Source organism: Dromiciops gliroides, chromosome 3 (assembly GCF_019393635.1).
Source record: "Dromiciops gliroides isolate mDroGli1 chromosome 3, mDroGli1.pri, whole genome shotgun sequence".
Lineage (NCBI taxonomy): Eukaryota > Metazoa > Chordata > Mammalia > Microbiotheria > Microbiotheriidae > Dromiciops > Dromiciops gliroides.
Window position 1 is genome coordinate 319,979,221 of NC_057863.1, and position 15,116 is coordinate 319,994,336.

Below are 15,116 nucleotides of genomic sequence, written 5' to 3' on the forward strand. Positions count from 1 at the left end.
CTTGTAACTTTTGTCTTTCTGTCACAATCCCTTCTGTATGCCTTGCCTCCTCCCCAGAGTTGAACAAAGTACAGTACTTAAACAAAAATCACCTTCAGTGCTAGAGAGAGTGGATAGACCAGTCTTGCCTGGTAGACCCTTGAGATAAGGGAGGTAAGACCAGGACTTTGATCCCCCAGTTATGGAACCTTATGCTTTCACACTTACTAATTAGAACTAAACCTCAGCTGCAAACCACACAGCTTTCCTGTCTAGTGCTCATTTCCTGGAGTGTTGCCAATCACTAAACAGCCTCTTATGTGACATATACTTAGTGTATTTTTTTTCTTGTCAAGGACAGATTATTTTAGTTTATTTACTCAAGTTAAAATTACCAATTCACTCCTGTAGTCATAATGGAAGAACTGATGTAGGCTGCTTCAGTGACTATGGAGAAGAAATGGGCATGTGGAGTTATCTATTCACTCATCCAGTTACATCTCATCTGGGGTAAGCCTCCTAGCTGTATTTTGTCATTAGACTGCCATTTTTTAGGGTAAATGGGGCCTTTCTTTATTCTTTTAATGCTATCTATAAATGCCTATTGAAATGGGTCACTAAGAAGAAAATCATTAGCAATATCATTAAGAGTATATCTTTAGTGCCAGTGGATAGATAACTGGGCCTGGAGTTAGAAGGACTCAAATCTGGCCTCAGAATCACATAGTGTGACCCTGGGCAAGTCATTTAACCTAGTTTGCCTCAGTTTCCTCATCTATTAAATGAAATGGAGAAAAAAATGTCAAACCACTCCAGTATCTTTGCCAAGAAAACTCTAAATGGGGTCACACAGACTTGGACATGACTAAACAACAACATCTCCCATCTCAACTTACAGTGGCACATCTCAATATGAAAAAGGAGTAGCAAGTGAGCTTTCTGTAAGACATTTTCATGTACCCTTTGCTGAGACAAACTCCTAGAGTAAATTAAGAAATTATGTTTTCTAGTTGCTGAAATGCTCTCTGAAGTATAGTCAGAATAACCCTCAAGCACTTTTAAAAAAATCATATTGCAGGAGATGCAGAGAGACTCCTTAACACTGTTTCCTCTCCTAAGTATCTTTTTAATATAAAAAAATACTTCTCCTCCAAATACAAGGGTCCTTGGGAGTTGAGCATATCTTGGACTTTAATGAGGTATGTGCTATAGTGGACCTGGGAGACAAAATAGAGCATTCTTGTGTCAGTAGGAACTGGAAACTCAAGAGCCACATTTAAAAATAGAAAGGAGAAAGATGAGTTTTGCATTTGATAGTATGTGCATATTAGAGTGTACTCCAATGTCTCTGGAATTAACTGCATTACTCAGATAAATCATAATGATTAGGAAGCATTTAAAAAGCATTTCTACATCAAAGAGTACATTGCAGAATAATGACTATAAAATAAAATAAAATGAAATCTTTTTTTTTTTTAAACAGGCATGTAATGAGGCATTATATACCTTTCTGGGAATGACAGTACACTAACCTCTGGCTACTCCAATTTTCTCAGCTATAAAAGTTTGACAATTCTTTTTTGCTAAAAACCCTTACTTGGTCTCTGTGGCTTGCTACCTTTAACAAAAAAAGTCATCTGTTGTGTATTTGGGTCATATTTACCATACTATTTCAGTGTTTGGTTTTGAGTGCTAAACTAAAGCAAAAACTATTACCCAGGGTTCTGTGAGACGTATCACTATTTAAACTATCATTTGAAACCACCCATTTAAAAATTCCTCTCCTGCCCCCATCCTTGACAAAAATCTTCCTTTGATGTCTCATTGTGGTGTAAACACGGCTCTGGTTCCTTCAAGGTTATGTATGTCTCCCGAAAAGAAGGCTAGTAGGTTCTATCAAGCTGAAATAAGTTTAAATAAGGAAGGAGCAGCCCCATTTCATAAGGGAGCTTTAGAAAAATGGAGTCTTTTACTTCTAAGACTTCAGACTGCTGAACCAGAGTAGATAGTATTGGTCAATTGGATTTTTAAAAATTTTCTTTTTTATTGTGGATTTAACAATCCAACTCGTACCAATTGGATTAATTTTCAAGGCTAGCCTTTCAGCTAAATCTTCCCCTTCTTCCTTCTTAGTACCTTGAAGGGGGAAGGTAGAACATGAAAGTCTCTGTAATGATTGTTTTGATAAAGATGATGTTGTCCCCTCTAGAACAGTGTTCTTAATCTATGTGTGTGTACGTATATGTGTGTGTCCTAGACCCCTCTGGCAATCTAATAAAGCCTTTGGAGCCCCTCTAAAAATGAAGTTTTTAAATACAGAGAATAATAGATAACAAAGGAAAATAATTATATTGAAATATATTCATATATATACACATATATATATTTAAAATTCATTGGCCTCGGGTTAAGAATCCCTCCTCTAGATACTATATTAGCTTTCCCAATCTGTAAAATGTTAGACTTTCATTTGAAATTGAATATGTTGTATCGTATTAATTATATTGATTTAATTTATATATTCATTTCTTTAATCATCCGTATGATATGTAGATCTAAAATTCAAACCAAGCCAATCCAGTCCCACGATTATTTAATAAGAACATGTTTTATGCTAAGCACTATGCAAGGTACATAGGATATGAAGATGACAAAAAATGGATTGGAAATAATATGCCAAACAGCTAGGTCTATACATGATGATTTAGGATGAAAAGTTAAAAAAAATTTTTTTTAATTAGATCAGGAAAGATTTCCTGTAGGAGACAATGCCCAAGCTGAGCCTTGAAGGAAGCTGAGGAGTCTAAGAATTGGGGGAAAGGATGTAATGCATTCTAGGAGAGAGCAGAAAACCTTTACAAAGTCACAGAGGTAAAAGATGGGATGTTGGGTTTAAGCAAGTGCCAGTTTAGCTGAAAGTTAGAGTACATTAAGGGGAGTGTTGTGCAATAAGAATTTAAATATAAGCCGGAGCCAAAATATGAAGTGATTTAAATGCCAAGTTGAGAAGCTTATATTTTTCCTAGAGACATTAGAAAGCCATTGAAGTTTCTTCAGCAGAGTGTTGGCATAACCAGACTTCTGTTTTAGAATATTTTAAAATTTTGATTTTTTTCAATAAACAAAAATCTATTTTCTCTTCCTCAAAAAATGCCTCCCTCCCCAAATAGAAAAGAAAAAGAATAATACCCTCATAACAAATATGCATGGTGTGGTGAAACAAATTCCTCCCTTTTCCATGTCTAAAAAGTACATCTCAGGGGCAGCTAGGTGGCGCAGTGGATAGAGCACTAGCCCTGGAGTCAGGAGTACCTGAGTTCAAATCTGACCTCAGACACTTGACACTTACTAGCTGTGTGACCCTGGGCAAGTCACTTAACCCCAATTGCCTCACCACCCCTCCCCCCAAAAAAGAGCCTATGCTTAACTTAAAAATACATCTCAGTCTGAACTCTAAATCCATCACCTCTCTGACAGAAGGTATGTAGTGTGTTCCATCATCAGTCCTCTGGAATCATGGTTAGTCATTAAAAAGATCATTTTGGCAACTTGTGTGGAGGGTGGATTGGATCAGGGAAAGGCTAAGAGCCAGGAGTCCAATTATGTATCTGTTGTAATAGATTAGAAATCGGTGATGTGGACCTGAACTAATGTGGTAGAAATATAAGTGGAGAAAAGGTGATAGTTGTTTCAAATGCTCTGAAGGTAGAATTGACAATACCAAGCAAATAAACAGATGTAGAAAGAGAAGTTGAGGAGTGAAAAAACCAAAGTTCCAAACATTAGTGTAGGAAAAGATGGTGTTACTCTTAATAGAGAAAGCAAACACATCAAACTAAGGAAACATTATCTCGAATTTTAAAATTCTCTTATCAAGAACTTTGTCATCGTTCTTATTTTCAAACAGGTTGAATTAGATTAAAAGGCAAATAATTTTACCAACACATTCCTAGCTAAGTGGATGAGTTGGCTAAGCCTATCTTGATACTAAGTCCTCCGGGTCAGCCAAACATTTTCCTACCACCATAAAAACAAGAAAGAGTCCTTATGCTGACAAGTTTCCCCACTTTGGTCAGCAATCCCGAAAACCAGTTCTGGAGTCCAAGGAAAAGTAAGGCAGATGAACTGATGCTTAGTATTCTTCTCTTTCAGGCTTCTTAGAAGGAAAATTTGATGAAAGAAAAATCATCTATGCTTTTCCTGGCATGGATGTGAACTTGACATGTGAGACTCAGAAGAGAAGCTCTTTGGTTCAGACACAATGGTCCAAGATCACCAATAGCACAGAAATAATAGCTGTCTATCACCCTCAGTATGGCTATTACTGTAATAATGGGACCTCCTGTAAGTCCTTAGTATCATTCACTGAATTGTCACCCGGTGTTTCAAAATGGACTTTGCACTTGAGAAATGTGTCTGCCGCATTGAATGGGAAATACGAATGTAGCTTTACTTTGTATCCAGAGGGCACCAAAGTCCAGAACTTCCTCGTACAGACCAAAGGTAAGCGATAGAAATTGAACATAATAAGTATGGGAGAGGTGGTTGTGACTTCTTGTGTTATTTCCAATTAAGGAAGGAACACAATGTTGTAGGTAGAGACCTAGCCTTGTAGCTAGAAAGACCTGGGTTCAAATTCTACCTTTAATGCTATATGTGTGACCTTGGACAAATATATCACTTGGATGCTCAGTGCTCTTGGCCAGTGGTGTCAAACTGAAATTGAAACTGATTCCTCCAGACTGCATATTGACTTAGAAAACCCCAAATCAACATTTTCTATATTGTTTTGTCTTTTCGTTTATTTTTATAAGATGTTTACCAATTACATTTTAATTTGATTTCAGAACATCAAGGAACCCACCAGCCAGGGTTTGATTCATCTTCTCTAGAGTGGGAAAAACAAACGAAAAACCCTATCCCTTTAATCAGAAGATCTGGGTCCAAATTCTGCCTCTGATGCTTACCAAGTAAATGATTTGGGGCAGGTCACTCATGTTCCCAGGCTTCAGTTTCCTTATCTACAAAATGAAGGCGTTGGGCTCAATAGTTTCTAGGATCCCTTCTCCCTCTAAATCTATTATCCTAGGAAATTCACAGTCAGCAGCTTCAGCCTTATATTTGCTCCCTAATTAGACTCATGTTAGAGGAGGGTGCCTTGTGAATGATGCTACTGATGCAAGGCTCTCTTTGTCATTTAATCCATTAGTCATGTCTGACTCTTCATGACCCTATTTAGGGTTTTCTTGGCAAAGATAATGGAGTGTTTTGACATTTCCTTCTCCAGTTCATTTTGTAGATGAGGAAACCAAAGCAAACAGGGTTAAATGACTTGCCCAGGGTCCCACAATTAGTAAATGTCTGAGGCCAGATTTGAACTCAGGAAGATGTCTTCCTGACTTCAAGACTGGCACTCTATCCACTGTGCTACCTAGCAGCCCTATAAGCTGGAGAAGAAAATGACAAACCATTCCAGTATATTTGCCAAGAAAACTCTAAATAGGGTCATGAAGAGTCATGGATGACTTACTAACTAACAATTCAAAACCAAAGAAGTCCAAATGGGTATGAGACCAGGAATGCAGAGACAGATGACTTACTCTTTGCTGGGGGAATGGGGGGGGCGGGTTGGAGGAAGGAGAAGGGGGCAGGATGAATAGAAAGGAAAATACCACAGCATAAAGTACATAAAAGCTAGGGAATGCCCAGATGAGATCTAAGAAGCCCATTTTTCAGTCAAAGAAATTAGACTTCCATAGAAACACTAAATAGGCTTGCTATAGAGAGCTTCTCAATCCAAAGCCTAGGAAAGGGATGCAAATCCTACTTCTGATACTTACTACCTGTGTGATTTTTAGGCAAATCACTTACTCTCTGGGTCTCAGTTTGCTTATCTGAAAAATGAGGGAATTAAACTAGATGATCGGGCGCTAGGTGGCACAGTGGATAAAGCACCGGCCCTGGATTCAGGAGTACCTGAGTTCAAATTCAGACTCAGACACTTGACACTTACTAGCTTATGTAACTCTGGGCGAGTCACTTAACCCTCATTGCCCTGAAAAAAGACAAAAAACAAACAAAAAAAAACCCTAGATGATCCCCAGAGTCCTTTGCAGATCCAGATTTAGGGTAGTATGATAATAAGATAAACAAGGAGCCTTGCATTTAACTCAGACTTACTTACCTTCTCATCCTCAGCAGTTGCAAATGTCAGATTGGCAGCTACCTTTGTTGAGTCATCAGTATAAAGCAAGTCAATTGTGTTAGGGTAGAAACAAAAGGGAGTCCTCTTTTTAAGAATGAAAAGTGAAAACAGTTATCATGAAATGAGAGAGAGAGAGAGAGAGAGAGAGAGAGAGCACAGTATAGAAATACAGGTAGATAGAGCCTTAGATCTGGAATCAAAGGACCTACATTAAAATCCCAGTCTGGACTGCCTTACTATTTGTGTGACCTTGGACAAATCACAATTTCTTTAGGTCTCAGTTTCCTTATCTGTAAAAAGAGGAAGATATATTAAGGTCCATTCTATCTCAATTTCTGTGATCCATTAACTCTTCAGAGAAGGCTTATTCTAAAAGCAGAAATTATTTGTCAGAACCAAGCACCAAAATAAAGTATTTAATAGACAACATAAGTAACCCTTAGCAATCACATATAATTAGTAATAATTATAACTAACATTCATATAGTGCTTACAATGTGCTAGACACTGTACTAAGGGCTTCACAATTATTATTATATTTGTTCCTCACACCCCTCTGGGGGTAGATACTATTATTATTCCCATTTTACAGATGAGGTAATTGAGGCAAATTCAGGGCAAGTGATTTGCCTAGGGACACACAGCTAGTAAGATTCTGAGGCAAGATTTAAACTCAGGTCTTCCTGAATCCTGACTCCAGAACTGGTGTTCTATTAACTATACCAATTAGTTGAAAAGACAAAGAAAGATAATGTCAGGGGAAAAGGATGAAGGATGAACAGGTCATATAATTTTTTTTTTCGGGGCAATGAGGGTTAAGTGACTTGTCCAGGGTCACACAGCTAATAAGTGTCAAGAGTCTGAGGCTGGATTTGAGCTCAGGTCCTCCTGAATCCAGGGCCGGTGCTTTATCCACTGTACCACCAAACTGCTCCAAGGTCATATAATCTTATTAGGCTTGTTAACTACAATAATATTAGGGACTAATACATATGTACTATTTTAAAATTTTCAAAGAACTTTACGTGTTGATTATCTTGCTTAGTTTTCAAAGGTACCTATCCGGTCAAGTAAGTATAGGAAATTATCCTTGTCATACAGTTAAGGAAAGTTGTGGAGTTAAATGTCTTATCCAAGGTCACACAGCCAGGAAGTGTCTGAGGCAGAATTCAAACATATAGCATTGTGACACCAAACCCACCATTCTACACAGCTAGGTGGTACAGTGGATAGAGCTCTGGGCTCAGAATCAGGAACATTTGAGTACGAACACAGCCTGTCATTTACTAGCTGTGGGATCTTAGGCAAGTCATGTAATTGCTACCTTCCTCAGTTTCCTCAACTGTAAAATGAAGATAATAGCACTTGCCTCCCAAGATTGTTGGGAGTATCAAATGAGATGATAGCTATAAAGCATTTATCATGGTGCCTGCAAAAGTAGGCACAAAGTAAATGCATCTTTCTTTGCTTCCTATCCACTGCATCAGCTGCCTGCCGCTTAACAATTGAATCCAAGATTAGGAACCAAGGTATCCAGGGACCTGATTTCTTTGTTTTCCTGACCTTGCTCAAAGAAAAAAGTCTTTCATTGATTTGGCAGGTAATCAAAGAAGGCAAAGAATGCCTTAAGAATAGATCATCTATAACTTTAATCAAGGAAGTCTAGCTGAACATTAGAGCCAACTTTCTTCTGACTCTCCTTGACACCTATTGGTAATTTGGCCAGTCATTTGGCCTTAAATTCTCTTAATTTTCCTAAGATGTTGCCCATGGGCTCATTCACAGCATTTTCAATTGTTCCTGTTAATCAGTCTCCAAAAATAAGAAGCTTTGAGACCCTCCCTTAGAAGATACTACATAGGATGACAAGCAAAAGAGGGGACCAAGAGTCATCCAAAAATACTAATACAACACAGCAGGATGAAAGGGGCACAAGTCATTCCCAACACAGAGACCCCTCTCTAGCATAGCTGGTATAGGAGATAAAGCTTTCATCTGGAGATCAGCAAAATTTCTGTTTGAAACTTGCCTCATATCTTACTAATTGTGTAAGACTGGGAAGGCCACTTCATCCCTGTATGCCTCAGTCTCCTTCCCTGTAAAATGAGGGGTTTGGATTAGATTACATCTAAATGTCTTTCCAACTCTACATGTATAATGTAGAATTACTAATAAATGATAGTCCAAGATGCCCTCATGTTGGGGGAGTGGGGAGGGCAAATTCTCCAAAAGGGGGCAGTGAGGTAGAAACTTCGTGATCTAAGCAAGTTTCATACATGCAAAGTTATTACCTAAATGTACTATTTATTTCTTATTATTTGTCCTTCATTCTCGAAGAAGACCATGACATCAGGAGATGATGTCATGACTTTCAGTGAATTGGATTTGAATGAGGCAGGGCTGTGCCAAGTCACCAACCTAAGTCTCTCCTCCAGAGTCATCTGGGTCCAGTAGCAAGACATACATAAGCACGACTAGAGATAGCCCCAGATGTTTTAGGCAATTGGGCTTAAGTGATTTGCTCAGGGTCACACAGCTAGTAAGTATCTGAGATCAAATTTGAACTCAGGTCATCTCAACTTCAGGGCCAATGCTCCATCTACTGTACCACCTAGTTACCCCACTATTTATTTAAATGATGCATATATTCACATATTTATCTGCAAAATGGGGATAAAATCTGTTATAGATACTTACCTACTCTACAGGGTTATTGTGAGGTTCAAATGAAATTAATATGTTTGGTGAACCTTAAAGTCCCATATACATATCATAATGGTATCTGGCTTTCTAGCTATCATCTATCTATATAAATATTCATATTTATGTGCATATATACATTGATGTATCTATACACACATGTGCATATCTACATACACAATATGTATATGAATATACATACATATACATATGTACATGTGTACATATATATTCTCCACATCTCTTGACTACTACTTTTGTTATTGAACATAGTCCAAAAAGTCGATCTAGTTAACTTTTTGGACTATATCCAGTAACAAGTAATAGACAAGAGATGTGGAGAAAACCCACAGGTATGCAGTTCTAGAATACCCAGGATTTAAGTGCCATCCACTATTTTTCTTTTCTTTTTTTTTTTTCTTTTTTTTTTTTCGGTAAGGCAATTGGGGTTAAGTGACTTGCCCAGGGTCACACAGCTAGTAAGTGTCAAGTGTCTGAGGCCCAATTTGAACTCAGGTACTCCTGAATCCAGGGCCGGTGCTTTATCCACTGCGCCACCTAGCTGCCCCTATCCACTATTTTTAAAGTAATGAAATGAGAGTGTCTCAGAGTTACTGATTCCTAATTCTACCATGGAATAAATATAACTATATTAGCCACATTGGGAAGGACTGACAGACGGAAACAAAGAGAGACAGACACAAATACAGAAACAGAAAGGCAAAGACGGAAAGACAGGGATGGAGAGACAGAGACATAAAGACAGAGGCAGATAGCTATAAACAGAAAAAGAGAGATACAGGGGCAGAGACAGAGAGATGGAGAAAGCCAGAGACCCCACAGAGAGAGAGATACACAGACAGAGACAGAAAGCATAGCTTAATGCTATACTATAAATCGCTCTAAATTTGGAGTCGAGGGAATCTAGATGTGAATCCTAGCTTTGCTATTTATTACCTCTCTGATATTGGTTACTATCTAGACCTCAGTTTTCTCATCTCTAAAATGAAGTTGAATTAGAAGACCTTTAAGATCTTTTCCAAATCTAAATACTATTATTGTAAATGTAAAACATCAAAAAATAAAAGAATAATGTCTTGGAAATATGCAGAGATATACTTTTAACCACTCTTTTTTGGGGGGAACAGGGTAATGAGAGTTAAGTGACTTGTCCAGGGTCACACAGCTAGTAAGTGTCAAGTTTCTGGGGCTGGATTTGAACTCAGGTCCTCCTGAATCCAGGGCTGGTTTTTATCCACTGTGCCACCTAGCTGCTCCTGAAGATATACTTTTATAACAAAAGTAGATGAACCTAAGAGACACTGTGATGGTATGATTCTTACTAAAATCAGGAAAACAGCCCCATTCCTTGCTTCCCGCCCCTTATGTCACAGCTGCTTCTAGTTTGGTTCTAAGGCAACAGGATTGGTACTGCCTTCTACTACGAGCCAAACTTCCTCAACATTATTCCACTTAGGAAACTCTGCTCCCATTGAATTCAGAGAAGGATGTTGGCATTCCTTGGAAGATCATCTGGTGGGACAAAGGAGGAGGGAGTGGATTACAACTTCTCATGTGCCCTTTCATTTCTCACCTCTTATTTTTGTTCGTAAATCATAGTTCATAGGAGCATAGATTAAGAGTTTGAAGGGAGCTTAGATGTAATCTAGTTCCATTCCTCTTCTTTGATACACAAAACTGAGGCCTGGAGAGGTAATATGACTTGCCAAAGACTCATGGGTAGTACATGTCAGAGCTGGGATTCAAACCCTAGTTCCCCTTTCTCCGAATCCAGTGCTCTTTCCACTTATCAAAATTAAAAGAGTGCTCAAAGAGAGATGATAACTCACACCTCGGATAAGAAAATCTGGAGAAAAAAAAGCAGTCTGAAATGACAGGGCAGCTTTAATGAGATGAATTTTAATAGTCATAAAGGCAAATCCTACATTTAAGTTTTAAAAAATAATTGTATCTGAGGCAGCTAGGTGGCACAGTGGATAAAGCACTGGCCCTGGATTCAGGAGGACCTGAGTTCAAATCCAGCCTCAGACACTTGACACTTACTAGCTGTGTGACCCTGGGCAAGTCACTTAACCCTCATTCCCCCGCAAATAATAATAATAATGATAATAATAATAATAAATTGTATCTGTATAGTATATGTCTAGATGGTAATACATGTGAAAAAAACAAAACATGGGATCTATGGAACTGCAAACTCAATATGAATTTATTGTGTCATATAGCAGCCAAAAGAAAAATTCCCCAAACCAAAATCTAATGTGATCTTAGATTGTGTTAATATATGTGTATATATAATATATACATGTACATATATAATATATATATAATAAAAAGATAGGTGATAGTGCCACTGTATTCTACCTTTGTTGACTACATGTGAACTGTTGTGCTGAGTTCTGGAGGTCACATTTTAAGAACAAACCATAGTCTATACAGTGACCCATAGCTAGGAGAGTGAGAGGATCTGAAATCATGTCACGCAAGGATTGTTTTAAAGAACTGGGCTGTTGATCCTGGAAAAGAGAAGATTTAGCACTAGGTGTAATATGATTGTCATGTTTAAATATTTGAAGAATTATCATGAGGAAAAGAAACTGGACACTTTTGCTTAGACCCAGAGAGTAGAACTAGGACCAATGGGTGCAAATTAGAGGGACTCAGTCTACTTTTGATGCAGTTTATGGAAGAACTTTATAAAAAATGAATGTTTTTAAAACTAGAACAGACTTTCCTTGGAAGGGAGTGAGTTCCTTGTCACTAGAAGTGTTCAAGAAGAGACTGAATGATAATGTATCATTAATTGTATAGAGGAATGTTACATTGTTTAGGCAGATATTGAAGTAGATGATTTCTTAGGTATCACCTAGCTTCATAAATAATAGTTTAGAAATTAGTCATTCTTCTTCCATTTCTAATTATTTATGAGATTTACATAGTTATGTTGAAAGTGAATACAAGTGTGTTATGTTTTGTATTCACTCCTGCCATTTAAAAATCTGCTTTCTTAACCAAGTCATAATACTATTTTATTCAGCATCTGTAACTTGAATCAAGTACCATCCAGAAAGGGGCTGTCTATGTGATGGTTCAGATGAAAAGAGACAGTGGATGAGAGATGGAATATTAAAAAGAAAGGAGAGTATTACTAACTCTTTTGGTGAGGCAATCGGAGTTAAGTGACTTGCCCAGGATCACACAGCTAGTAAGTGTCAAGTTTCTGGGGCTGGATTTGAACTCAGGTCCTCCTGACTCCAGAGTCAGTGTTCTATCTACTGTACCACTTAGCGACTCTGTATTATTCACTTTGAAGGAAAGTACATACTTTTTTTAACCATCCTTTAAAAATTTTAAAGCATTTCCACAACATAGTATAACTTTTAAAAATATTATATTTAAAATTGTACATTCTTGACAAAAAAAATTAAAATGTGTACCTAAATCCCTTAAGCTGGTAGCCATTCCAAACTTCCTCAAACTGCTAGGGAGATTGAGGTCTTGGACAGGGAGGCAGAACTGATCTCACACTGTTCTGTTTGTAACTTTACAGCTGATAAAGTCATGGTCTGAACCTTTCAGAAACGGTTCTACTTCCTGTTTGTAGACAGGGCCAGACTATGCCAGATAAGCGATCACCATAAAGTTGAAAGCTATGATATTGGCAAAGGGAGAGGATGTCAGGCAGTTGATTTGAGCCCTAGGTAGTAACTCTATAGTACAGTAGAAAGCGTATTGGATTTGGAACCAAAGGAGTCCAGTTTCACATACTCCCTTTGCCACTTACTAACAATGGCTTTGGGGAGCTGGTGGCACAGTGTACAGAGTACCAGGCCTAAAGTCAGGAAGATTTTTCTTCATGAGTACAAATCTGGCCTCAGACACTTACTGATTATGTGATACTGGCAATATACTTAACCCTCTTTGCCTCAGTTTCCTCATCTGTAAAATGAGCTAGAGAAGGAAATGGCCAACCCACTCCAGGATTTTTGACAAGAAAACCCCAAATAAGTTTAAAAAGAATCAGGCACAACTGAAAATGACTGAATAGCAATGATCTATGACTTTGGGCAAATCATTGAACTACTCTATTCCTCCATTTCCCCAATTTTTAGATAAAGCAGCTGGACTTTATGACATTAAAGATCACTTTCATATTTAAATCTGTGATCCTGTTATCTACCACCAGATGTCCTCATTTGTGTTAGCCCACTTCCCAACAAAAGGACTTTTCTCCCCCTGCCCCTTTGCCCCACACACACACACTTTAGTTTTCTTCCCTTCCTCTTCTTCCATTTCATCAGGCAAAATAATCTTTGGCACTCAGTTTCTTTAACTATAAAATGAAGAAAAGAAGAGGCTGACAAAGATATCCTCTAAATTCTTACCTGGCTCTAAATCTAGAAGCCAGTGATCCTCCTTTCTTTCACCTCTTTTCCCCCATTTTTTCTAACATGAGTCTCAGAGTTTCCAGGAGAGAGTTGTACCTTCTCTGTTGATATTTCTTGTGATTCATGCTACTTCTGACTCCTTTATTAGACAATGGCAAAAACAGAGGAGTCATTCATTTTCTTAGTGAGTCAACAGTAGTTATTGAACATTGAACTGCATTCTGGAAGTTTGCAAGCTAATTGGGTAGGTAACCTCATAAACTCATTTCTAAAGGACACATATGAATGCATATACAAATGCATGTTGAAGTAGTGTGCCACAAATGATGTAACTATTTGCAGTTAATCAGCATTTCCTGCTGACTTTGAGTCATCTGAATCTCTCTTCATTTCCTCTGTTCACAAAGCATTGGTATGTGCCTCAATCAGTCCAGGTTTCTCTCAACACCGGCAGTCTTTGAGAAGCCATTCATATCTCTTCTCTCTCGTGAGGCCTTCCAGAAACCATGTTGTCTCTGTTATCCTCAGTGCTATGGTGCTGTTGGTCTAGTGTGAAAATATGGCAGTCTGCACTTAGCAGAAGGGGCACCTAGGTGGCTCAGTGGATAGAGTAACAGGTGTGAGTCAAATCTGGCCTCAGACACTTATTAGCTGTGTGACCCTGGGCAAGTCACTTAACCCTGTTTACCTCAGTTTCTTTATCTGTAAAATTAGTTGGAAAAATTAATGACAAACTACTCTAGTATCTTTGACATGAAAACCCCAAATCGAGTAACAAAGATTCAGACATCACTGAAAGTACTGAACAACATTTAGCAGAATGTCAAAGTGCTAAAAGTCAGCATGTATGCTTTCTCAGGATTTTAAAAGGAAAGAGTTCCTTTCTTCCCACCCCATAGCAGAGGAATTTCTAAAATGATCCTGAGAGCTGAATTTTGGGTCCTTGGTTCATAATTAGGCATCATAGCTTCTCTGATTTGTATCTAGACAAATTAGCCTCTAAGGTTTACAAGTGTGTAAAGATAGAGATAAAGACAGAGATATAGATAGAAATAGATATGTACATGTAGATACATACACATGTACACATGAGTATATGCACACATATGTATACATTATGTAAACTGGAGTATAAGTTTTGTTGTTGTCATACTTTCTCCAATTATTACTAAAGCTTTAGAAATGTTTTCTATTTTTTACCTCCCCCTTACCATAACTGATCTTTTTTCCTCCTTGATGTGCAAGCTATTTGGGAATGTGAGGACAAGTCCTCCTGCTGCTTTTGTATAGGAAATATGCTTTGATGGGTCTGTGATCTCAACCGTGTGAAATAGAAAAATAACAATTCTAAAAGCAAAGACATCAATTTCCAAAGTTGTGAAGTCTTCATCAGGAAGAGAGAGACAGACAGAGACACAGACAGAGACACACATGGAGACAGACAGACAGACAGACAGAGACAGACAGAGAGAGAGAGAGAGAGAGAGAGAGAGAGAGAGAGAGAGAGAGAGAGAGAGAAATAAATAAAAGGAAGAGGAGAAGGAGAAGGAAAGGAATGAGAGGAAGATTATTTTAAATTTATTGTACGTTACTTGAATAGGAGGAGATTCCCACATAGTTCCATAACATGGAAATCTCATGCCTTAAAAATATGTCCTGACCTAGGGCATGTATCATATAGGTAGGAAAAAAACCACAGCACTCAAAGGCTATTGGCCAGCTCAGCTTTACTTTTGCATTATTACTTCTTAATATTTGCATATGTGCATGTAGACACTCACATGCATCATTCCTACTTTTAGCTAAAGGGACAAAATGAATAC

At 38.0% G+C, this 15,116-nt stretch overlaps 1 protein-coding gene across 1 annotated transcript in view; it reads left to right on the plus strand.

The window, feature by feature from the left end:
* The first annotated feature begins 428 nt into the window (after window positions 1-428).
* Window positions 429-15,116, plus strand: part of CD96 (CD96 molecule) — a 130,738-nt gene continuing 116,050 nt past the window's right edge. The window contains exons 1-2 of the mRNA XM_043997676.1: window positions 429-489; window positions 4,132-4,482. Coding sequence (XP_043853611.1) covers window positions 429-489; window positions 4,132-4,482 — 412 coding nt within the window. The remainder of the gene's footprint in view (window positions 490-4,131; window positions 4,483-15,116) is intronic.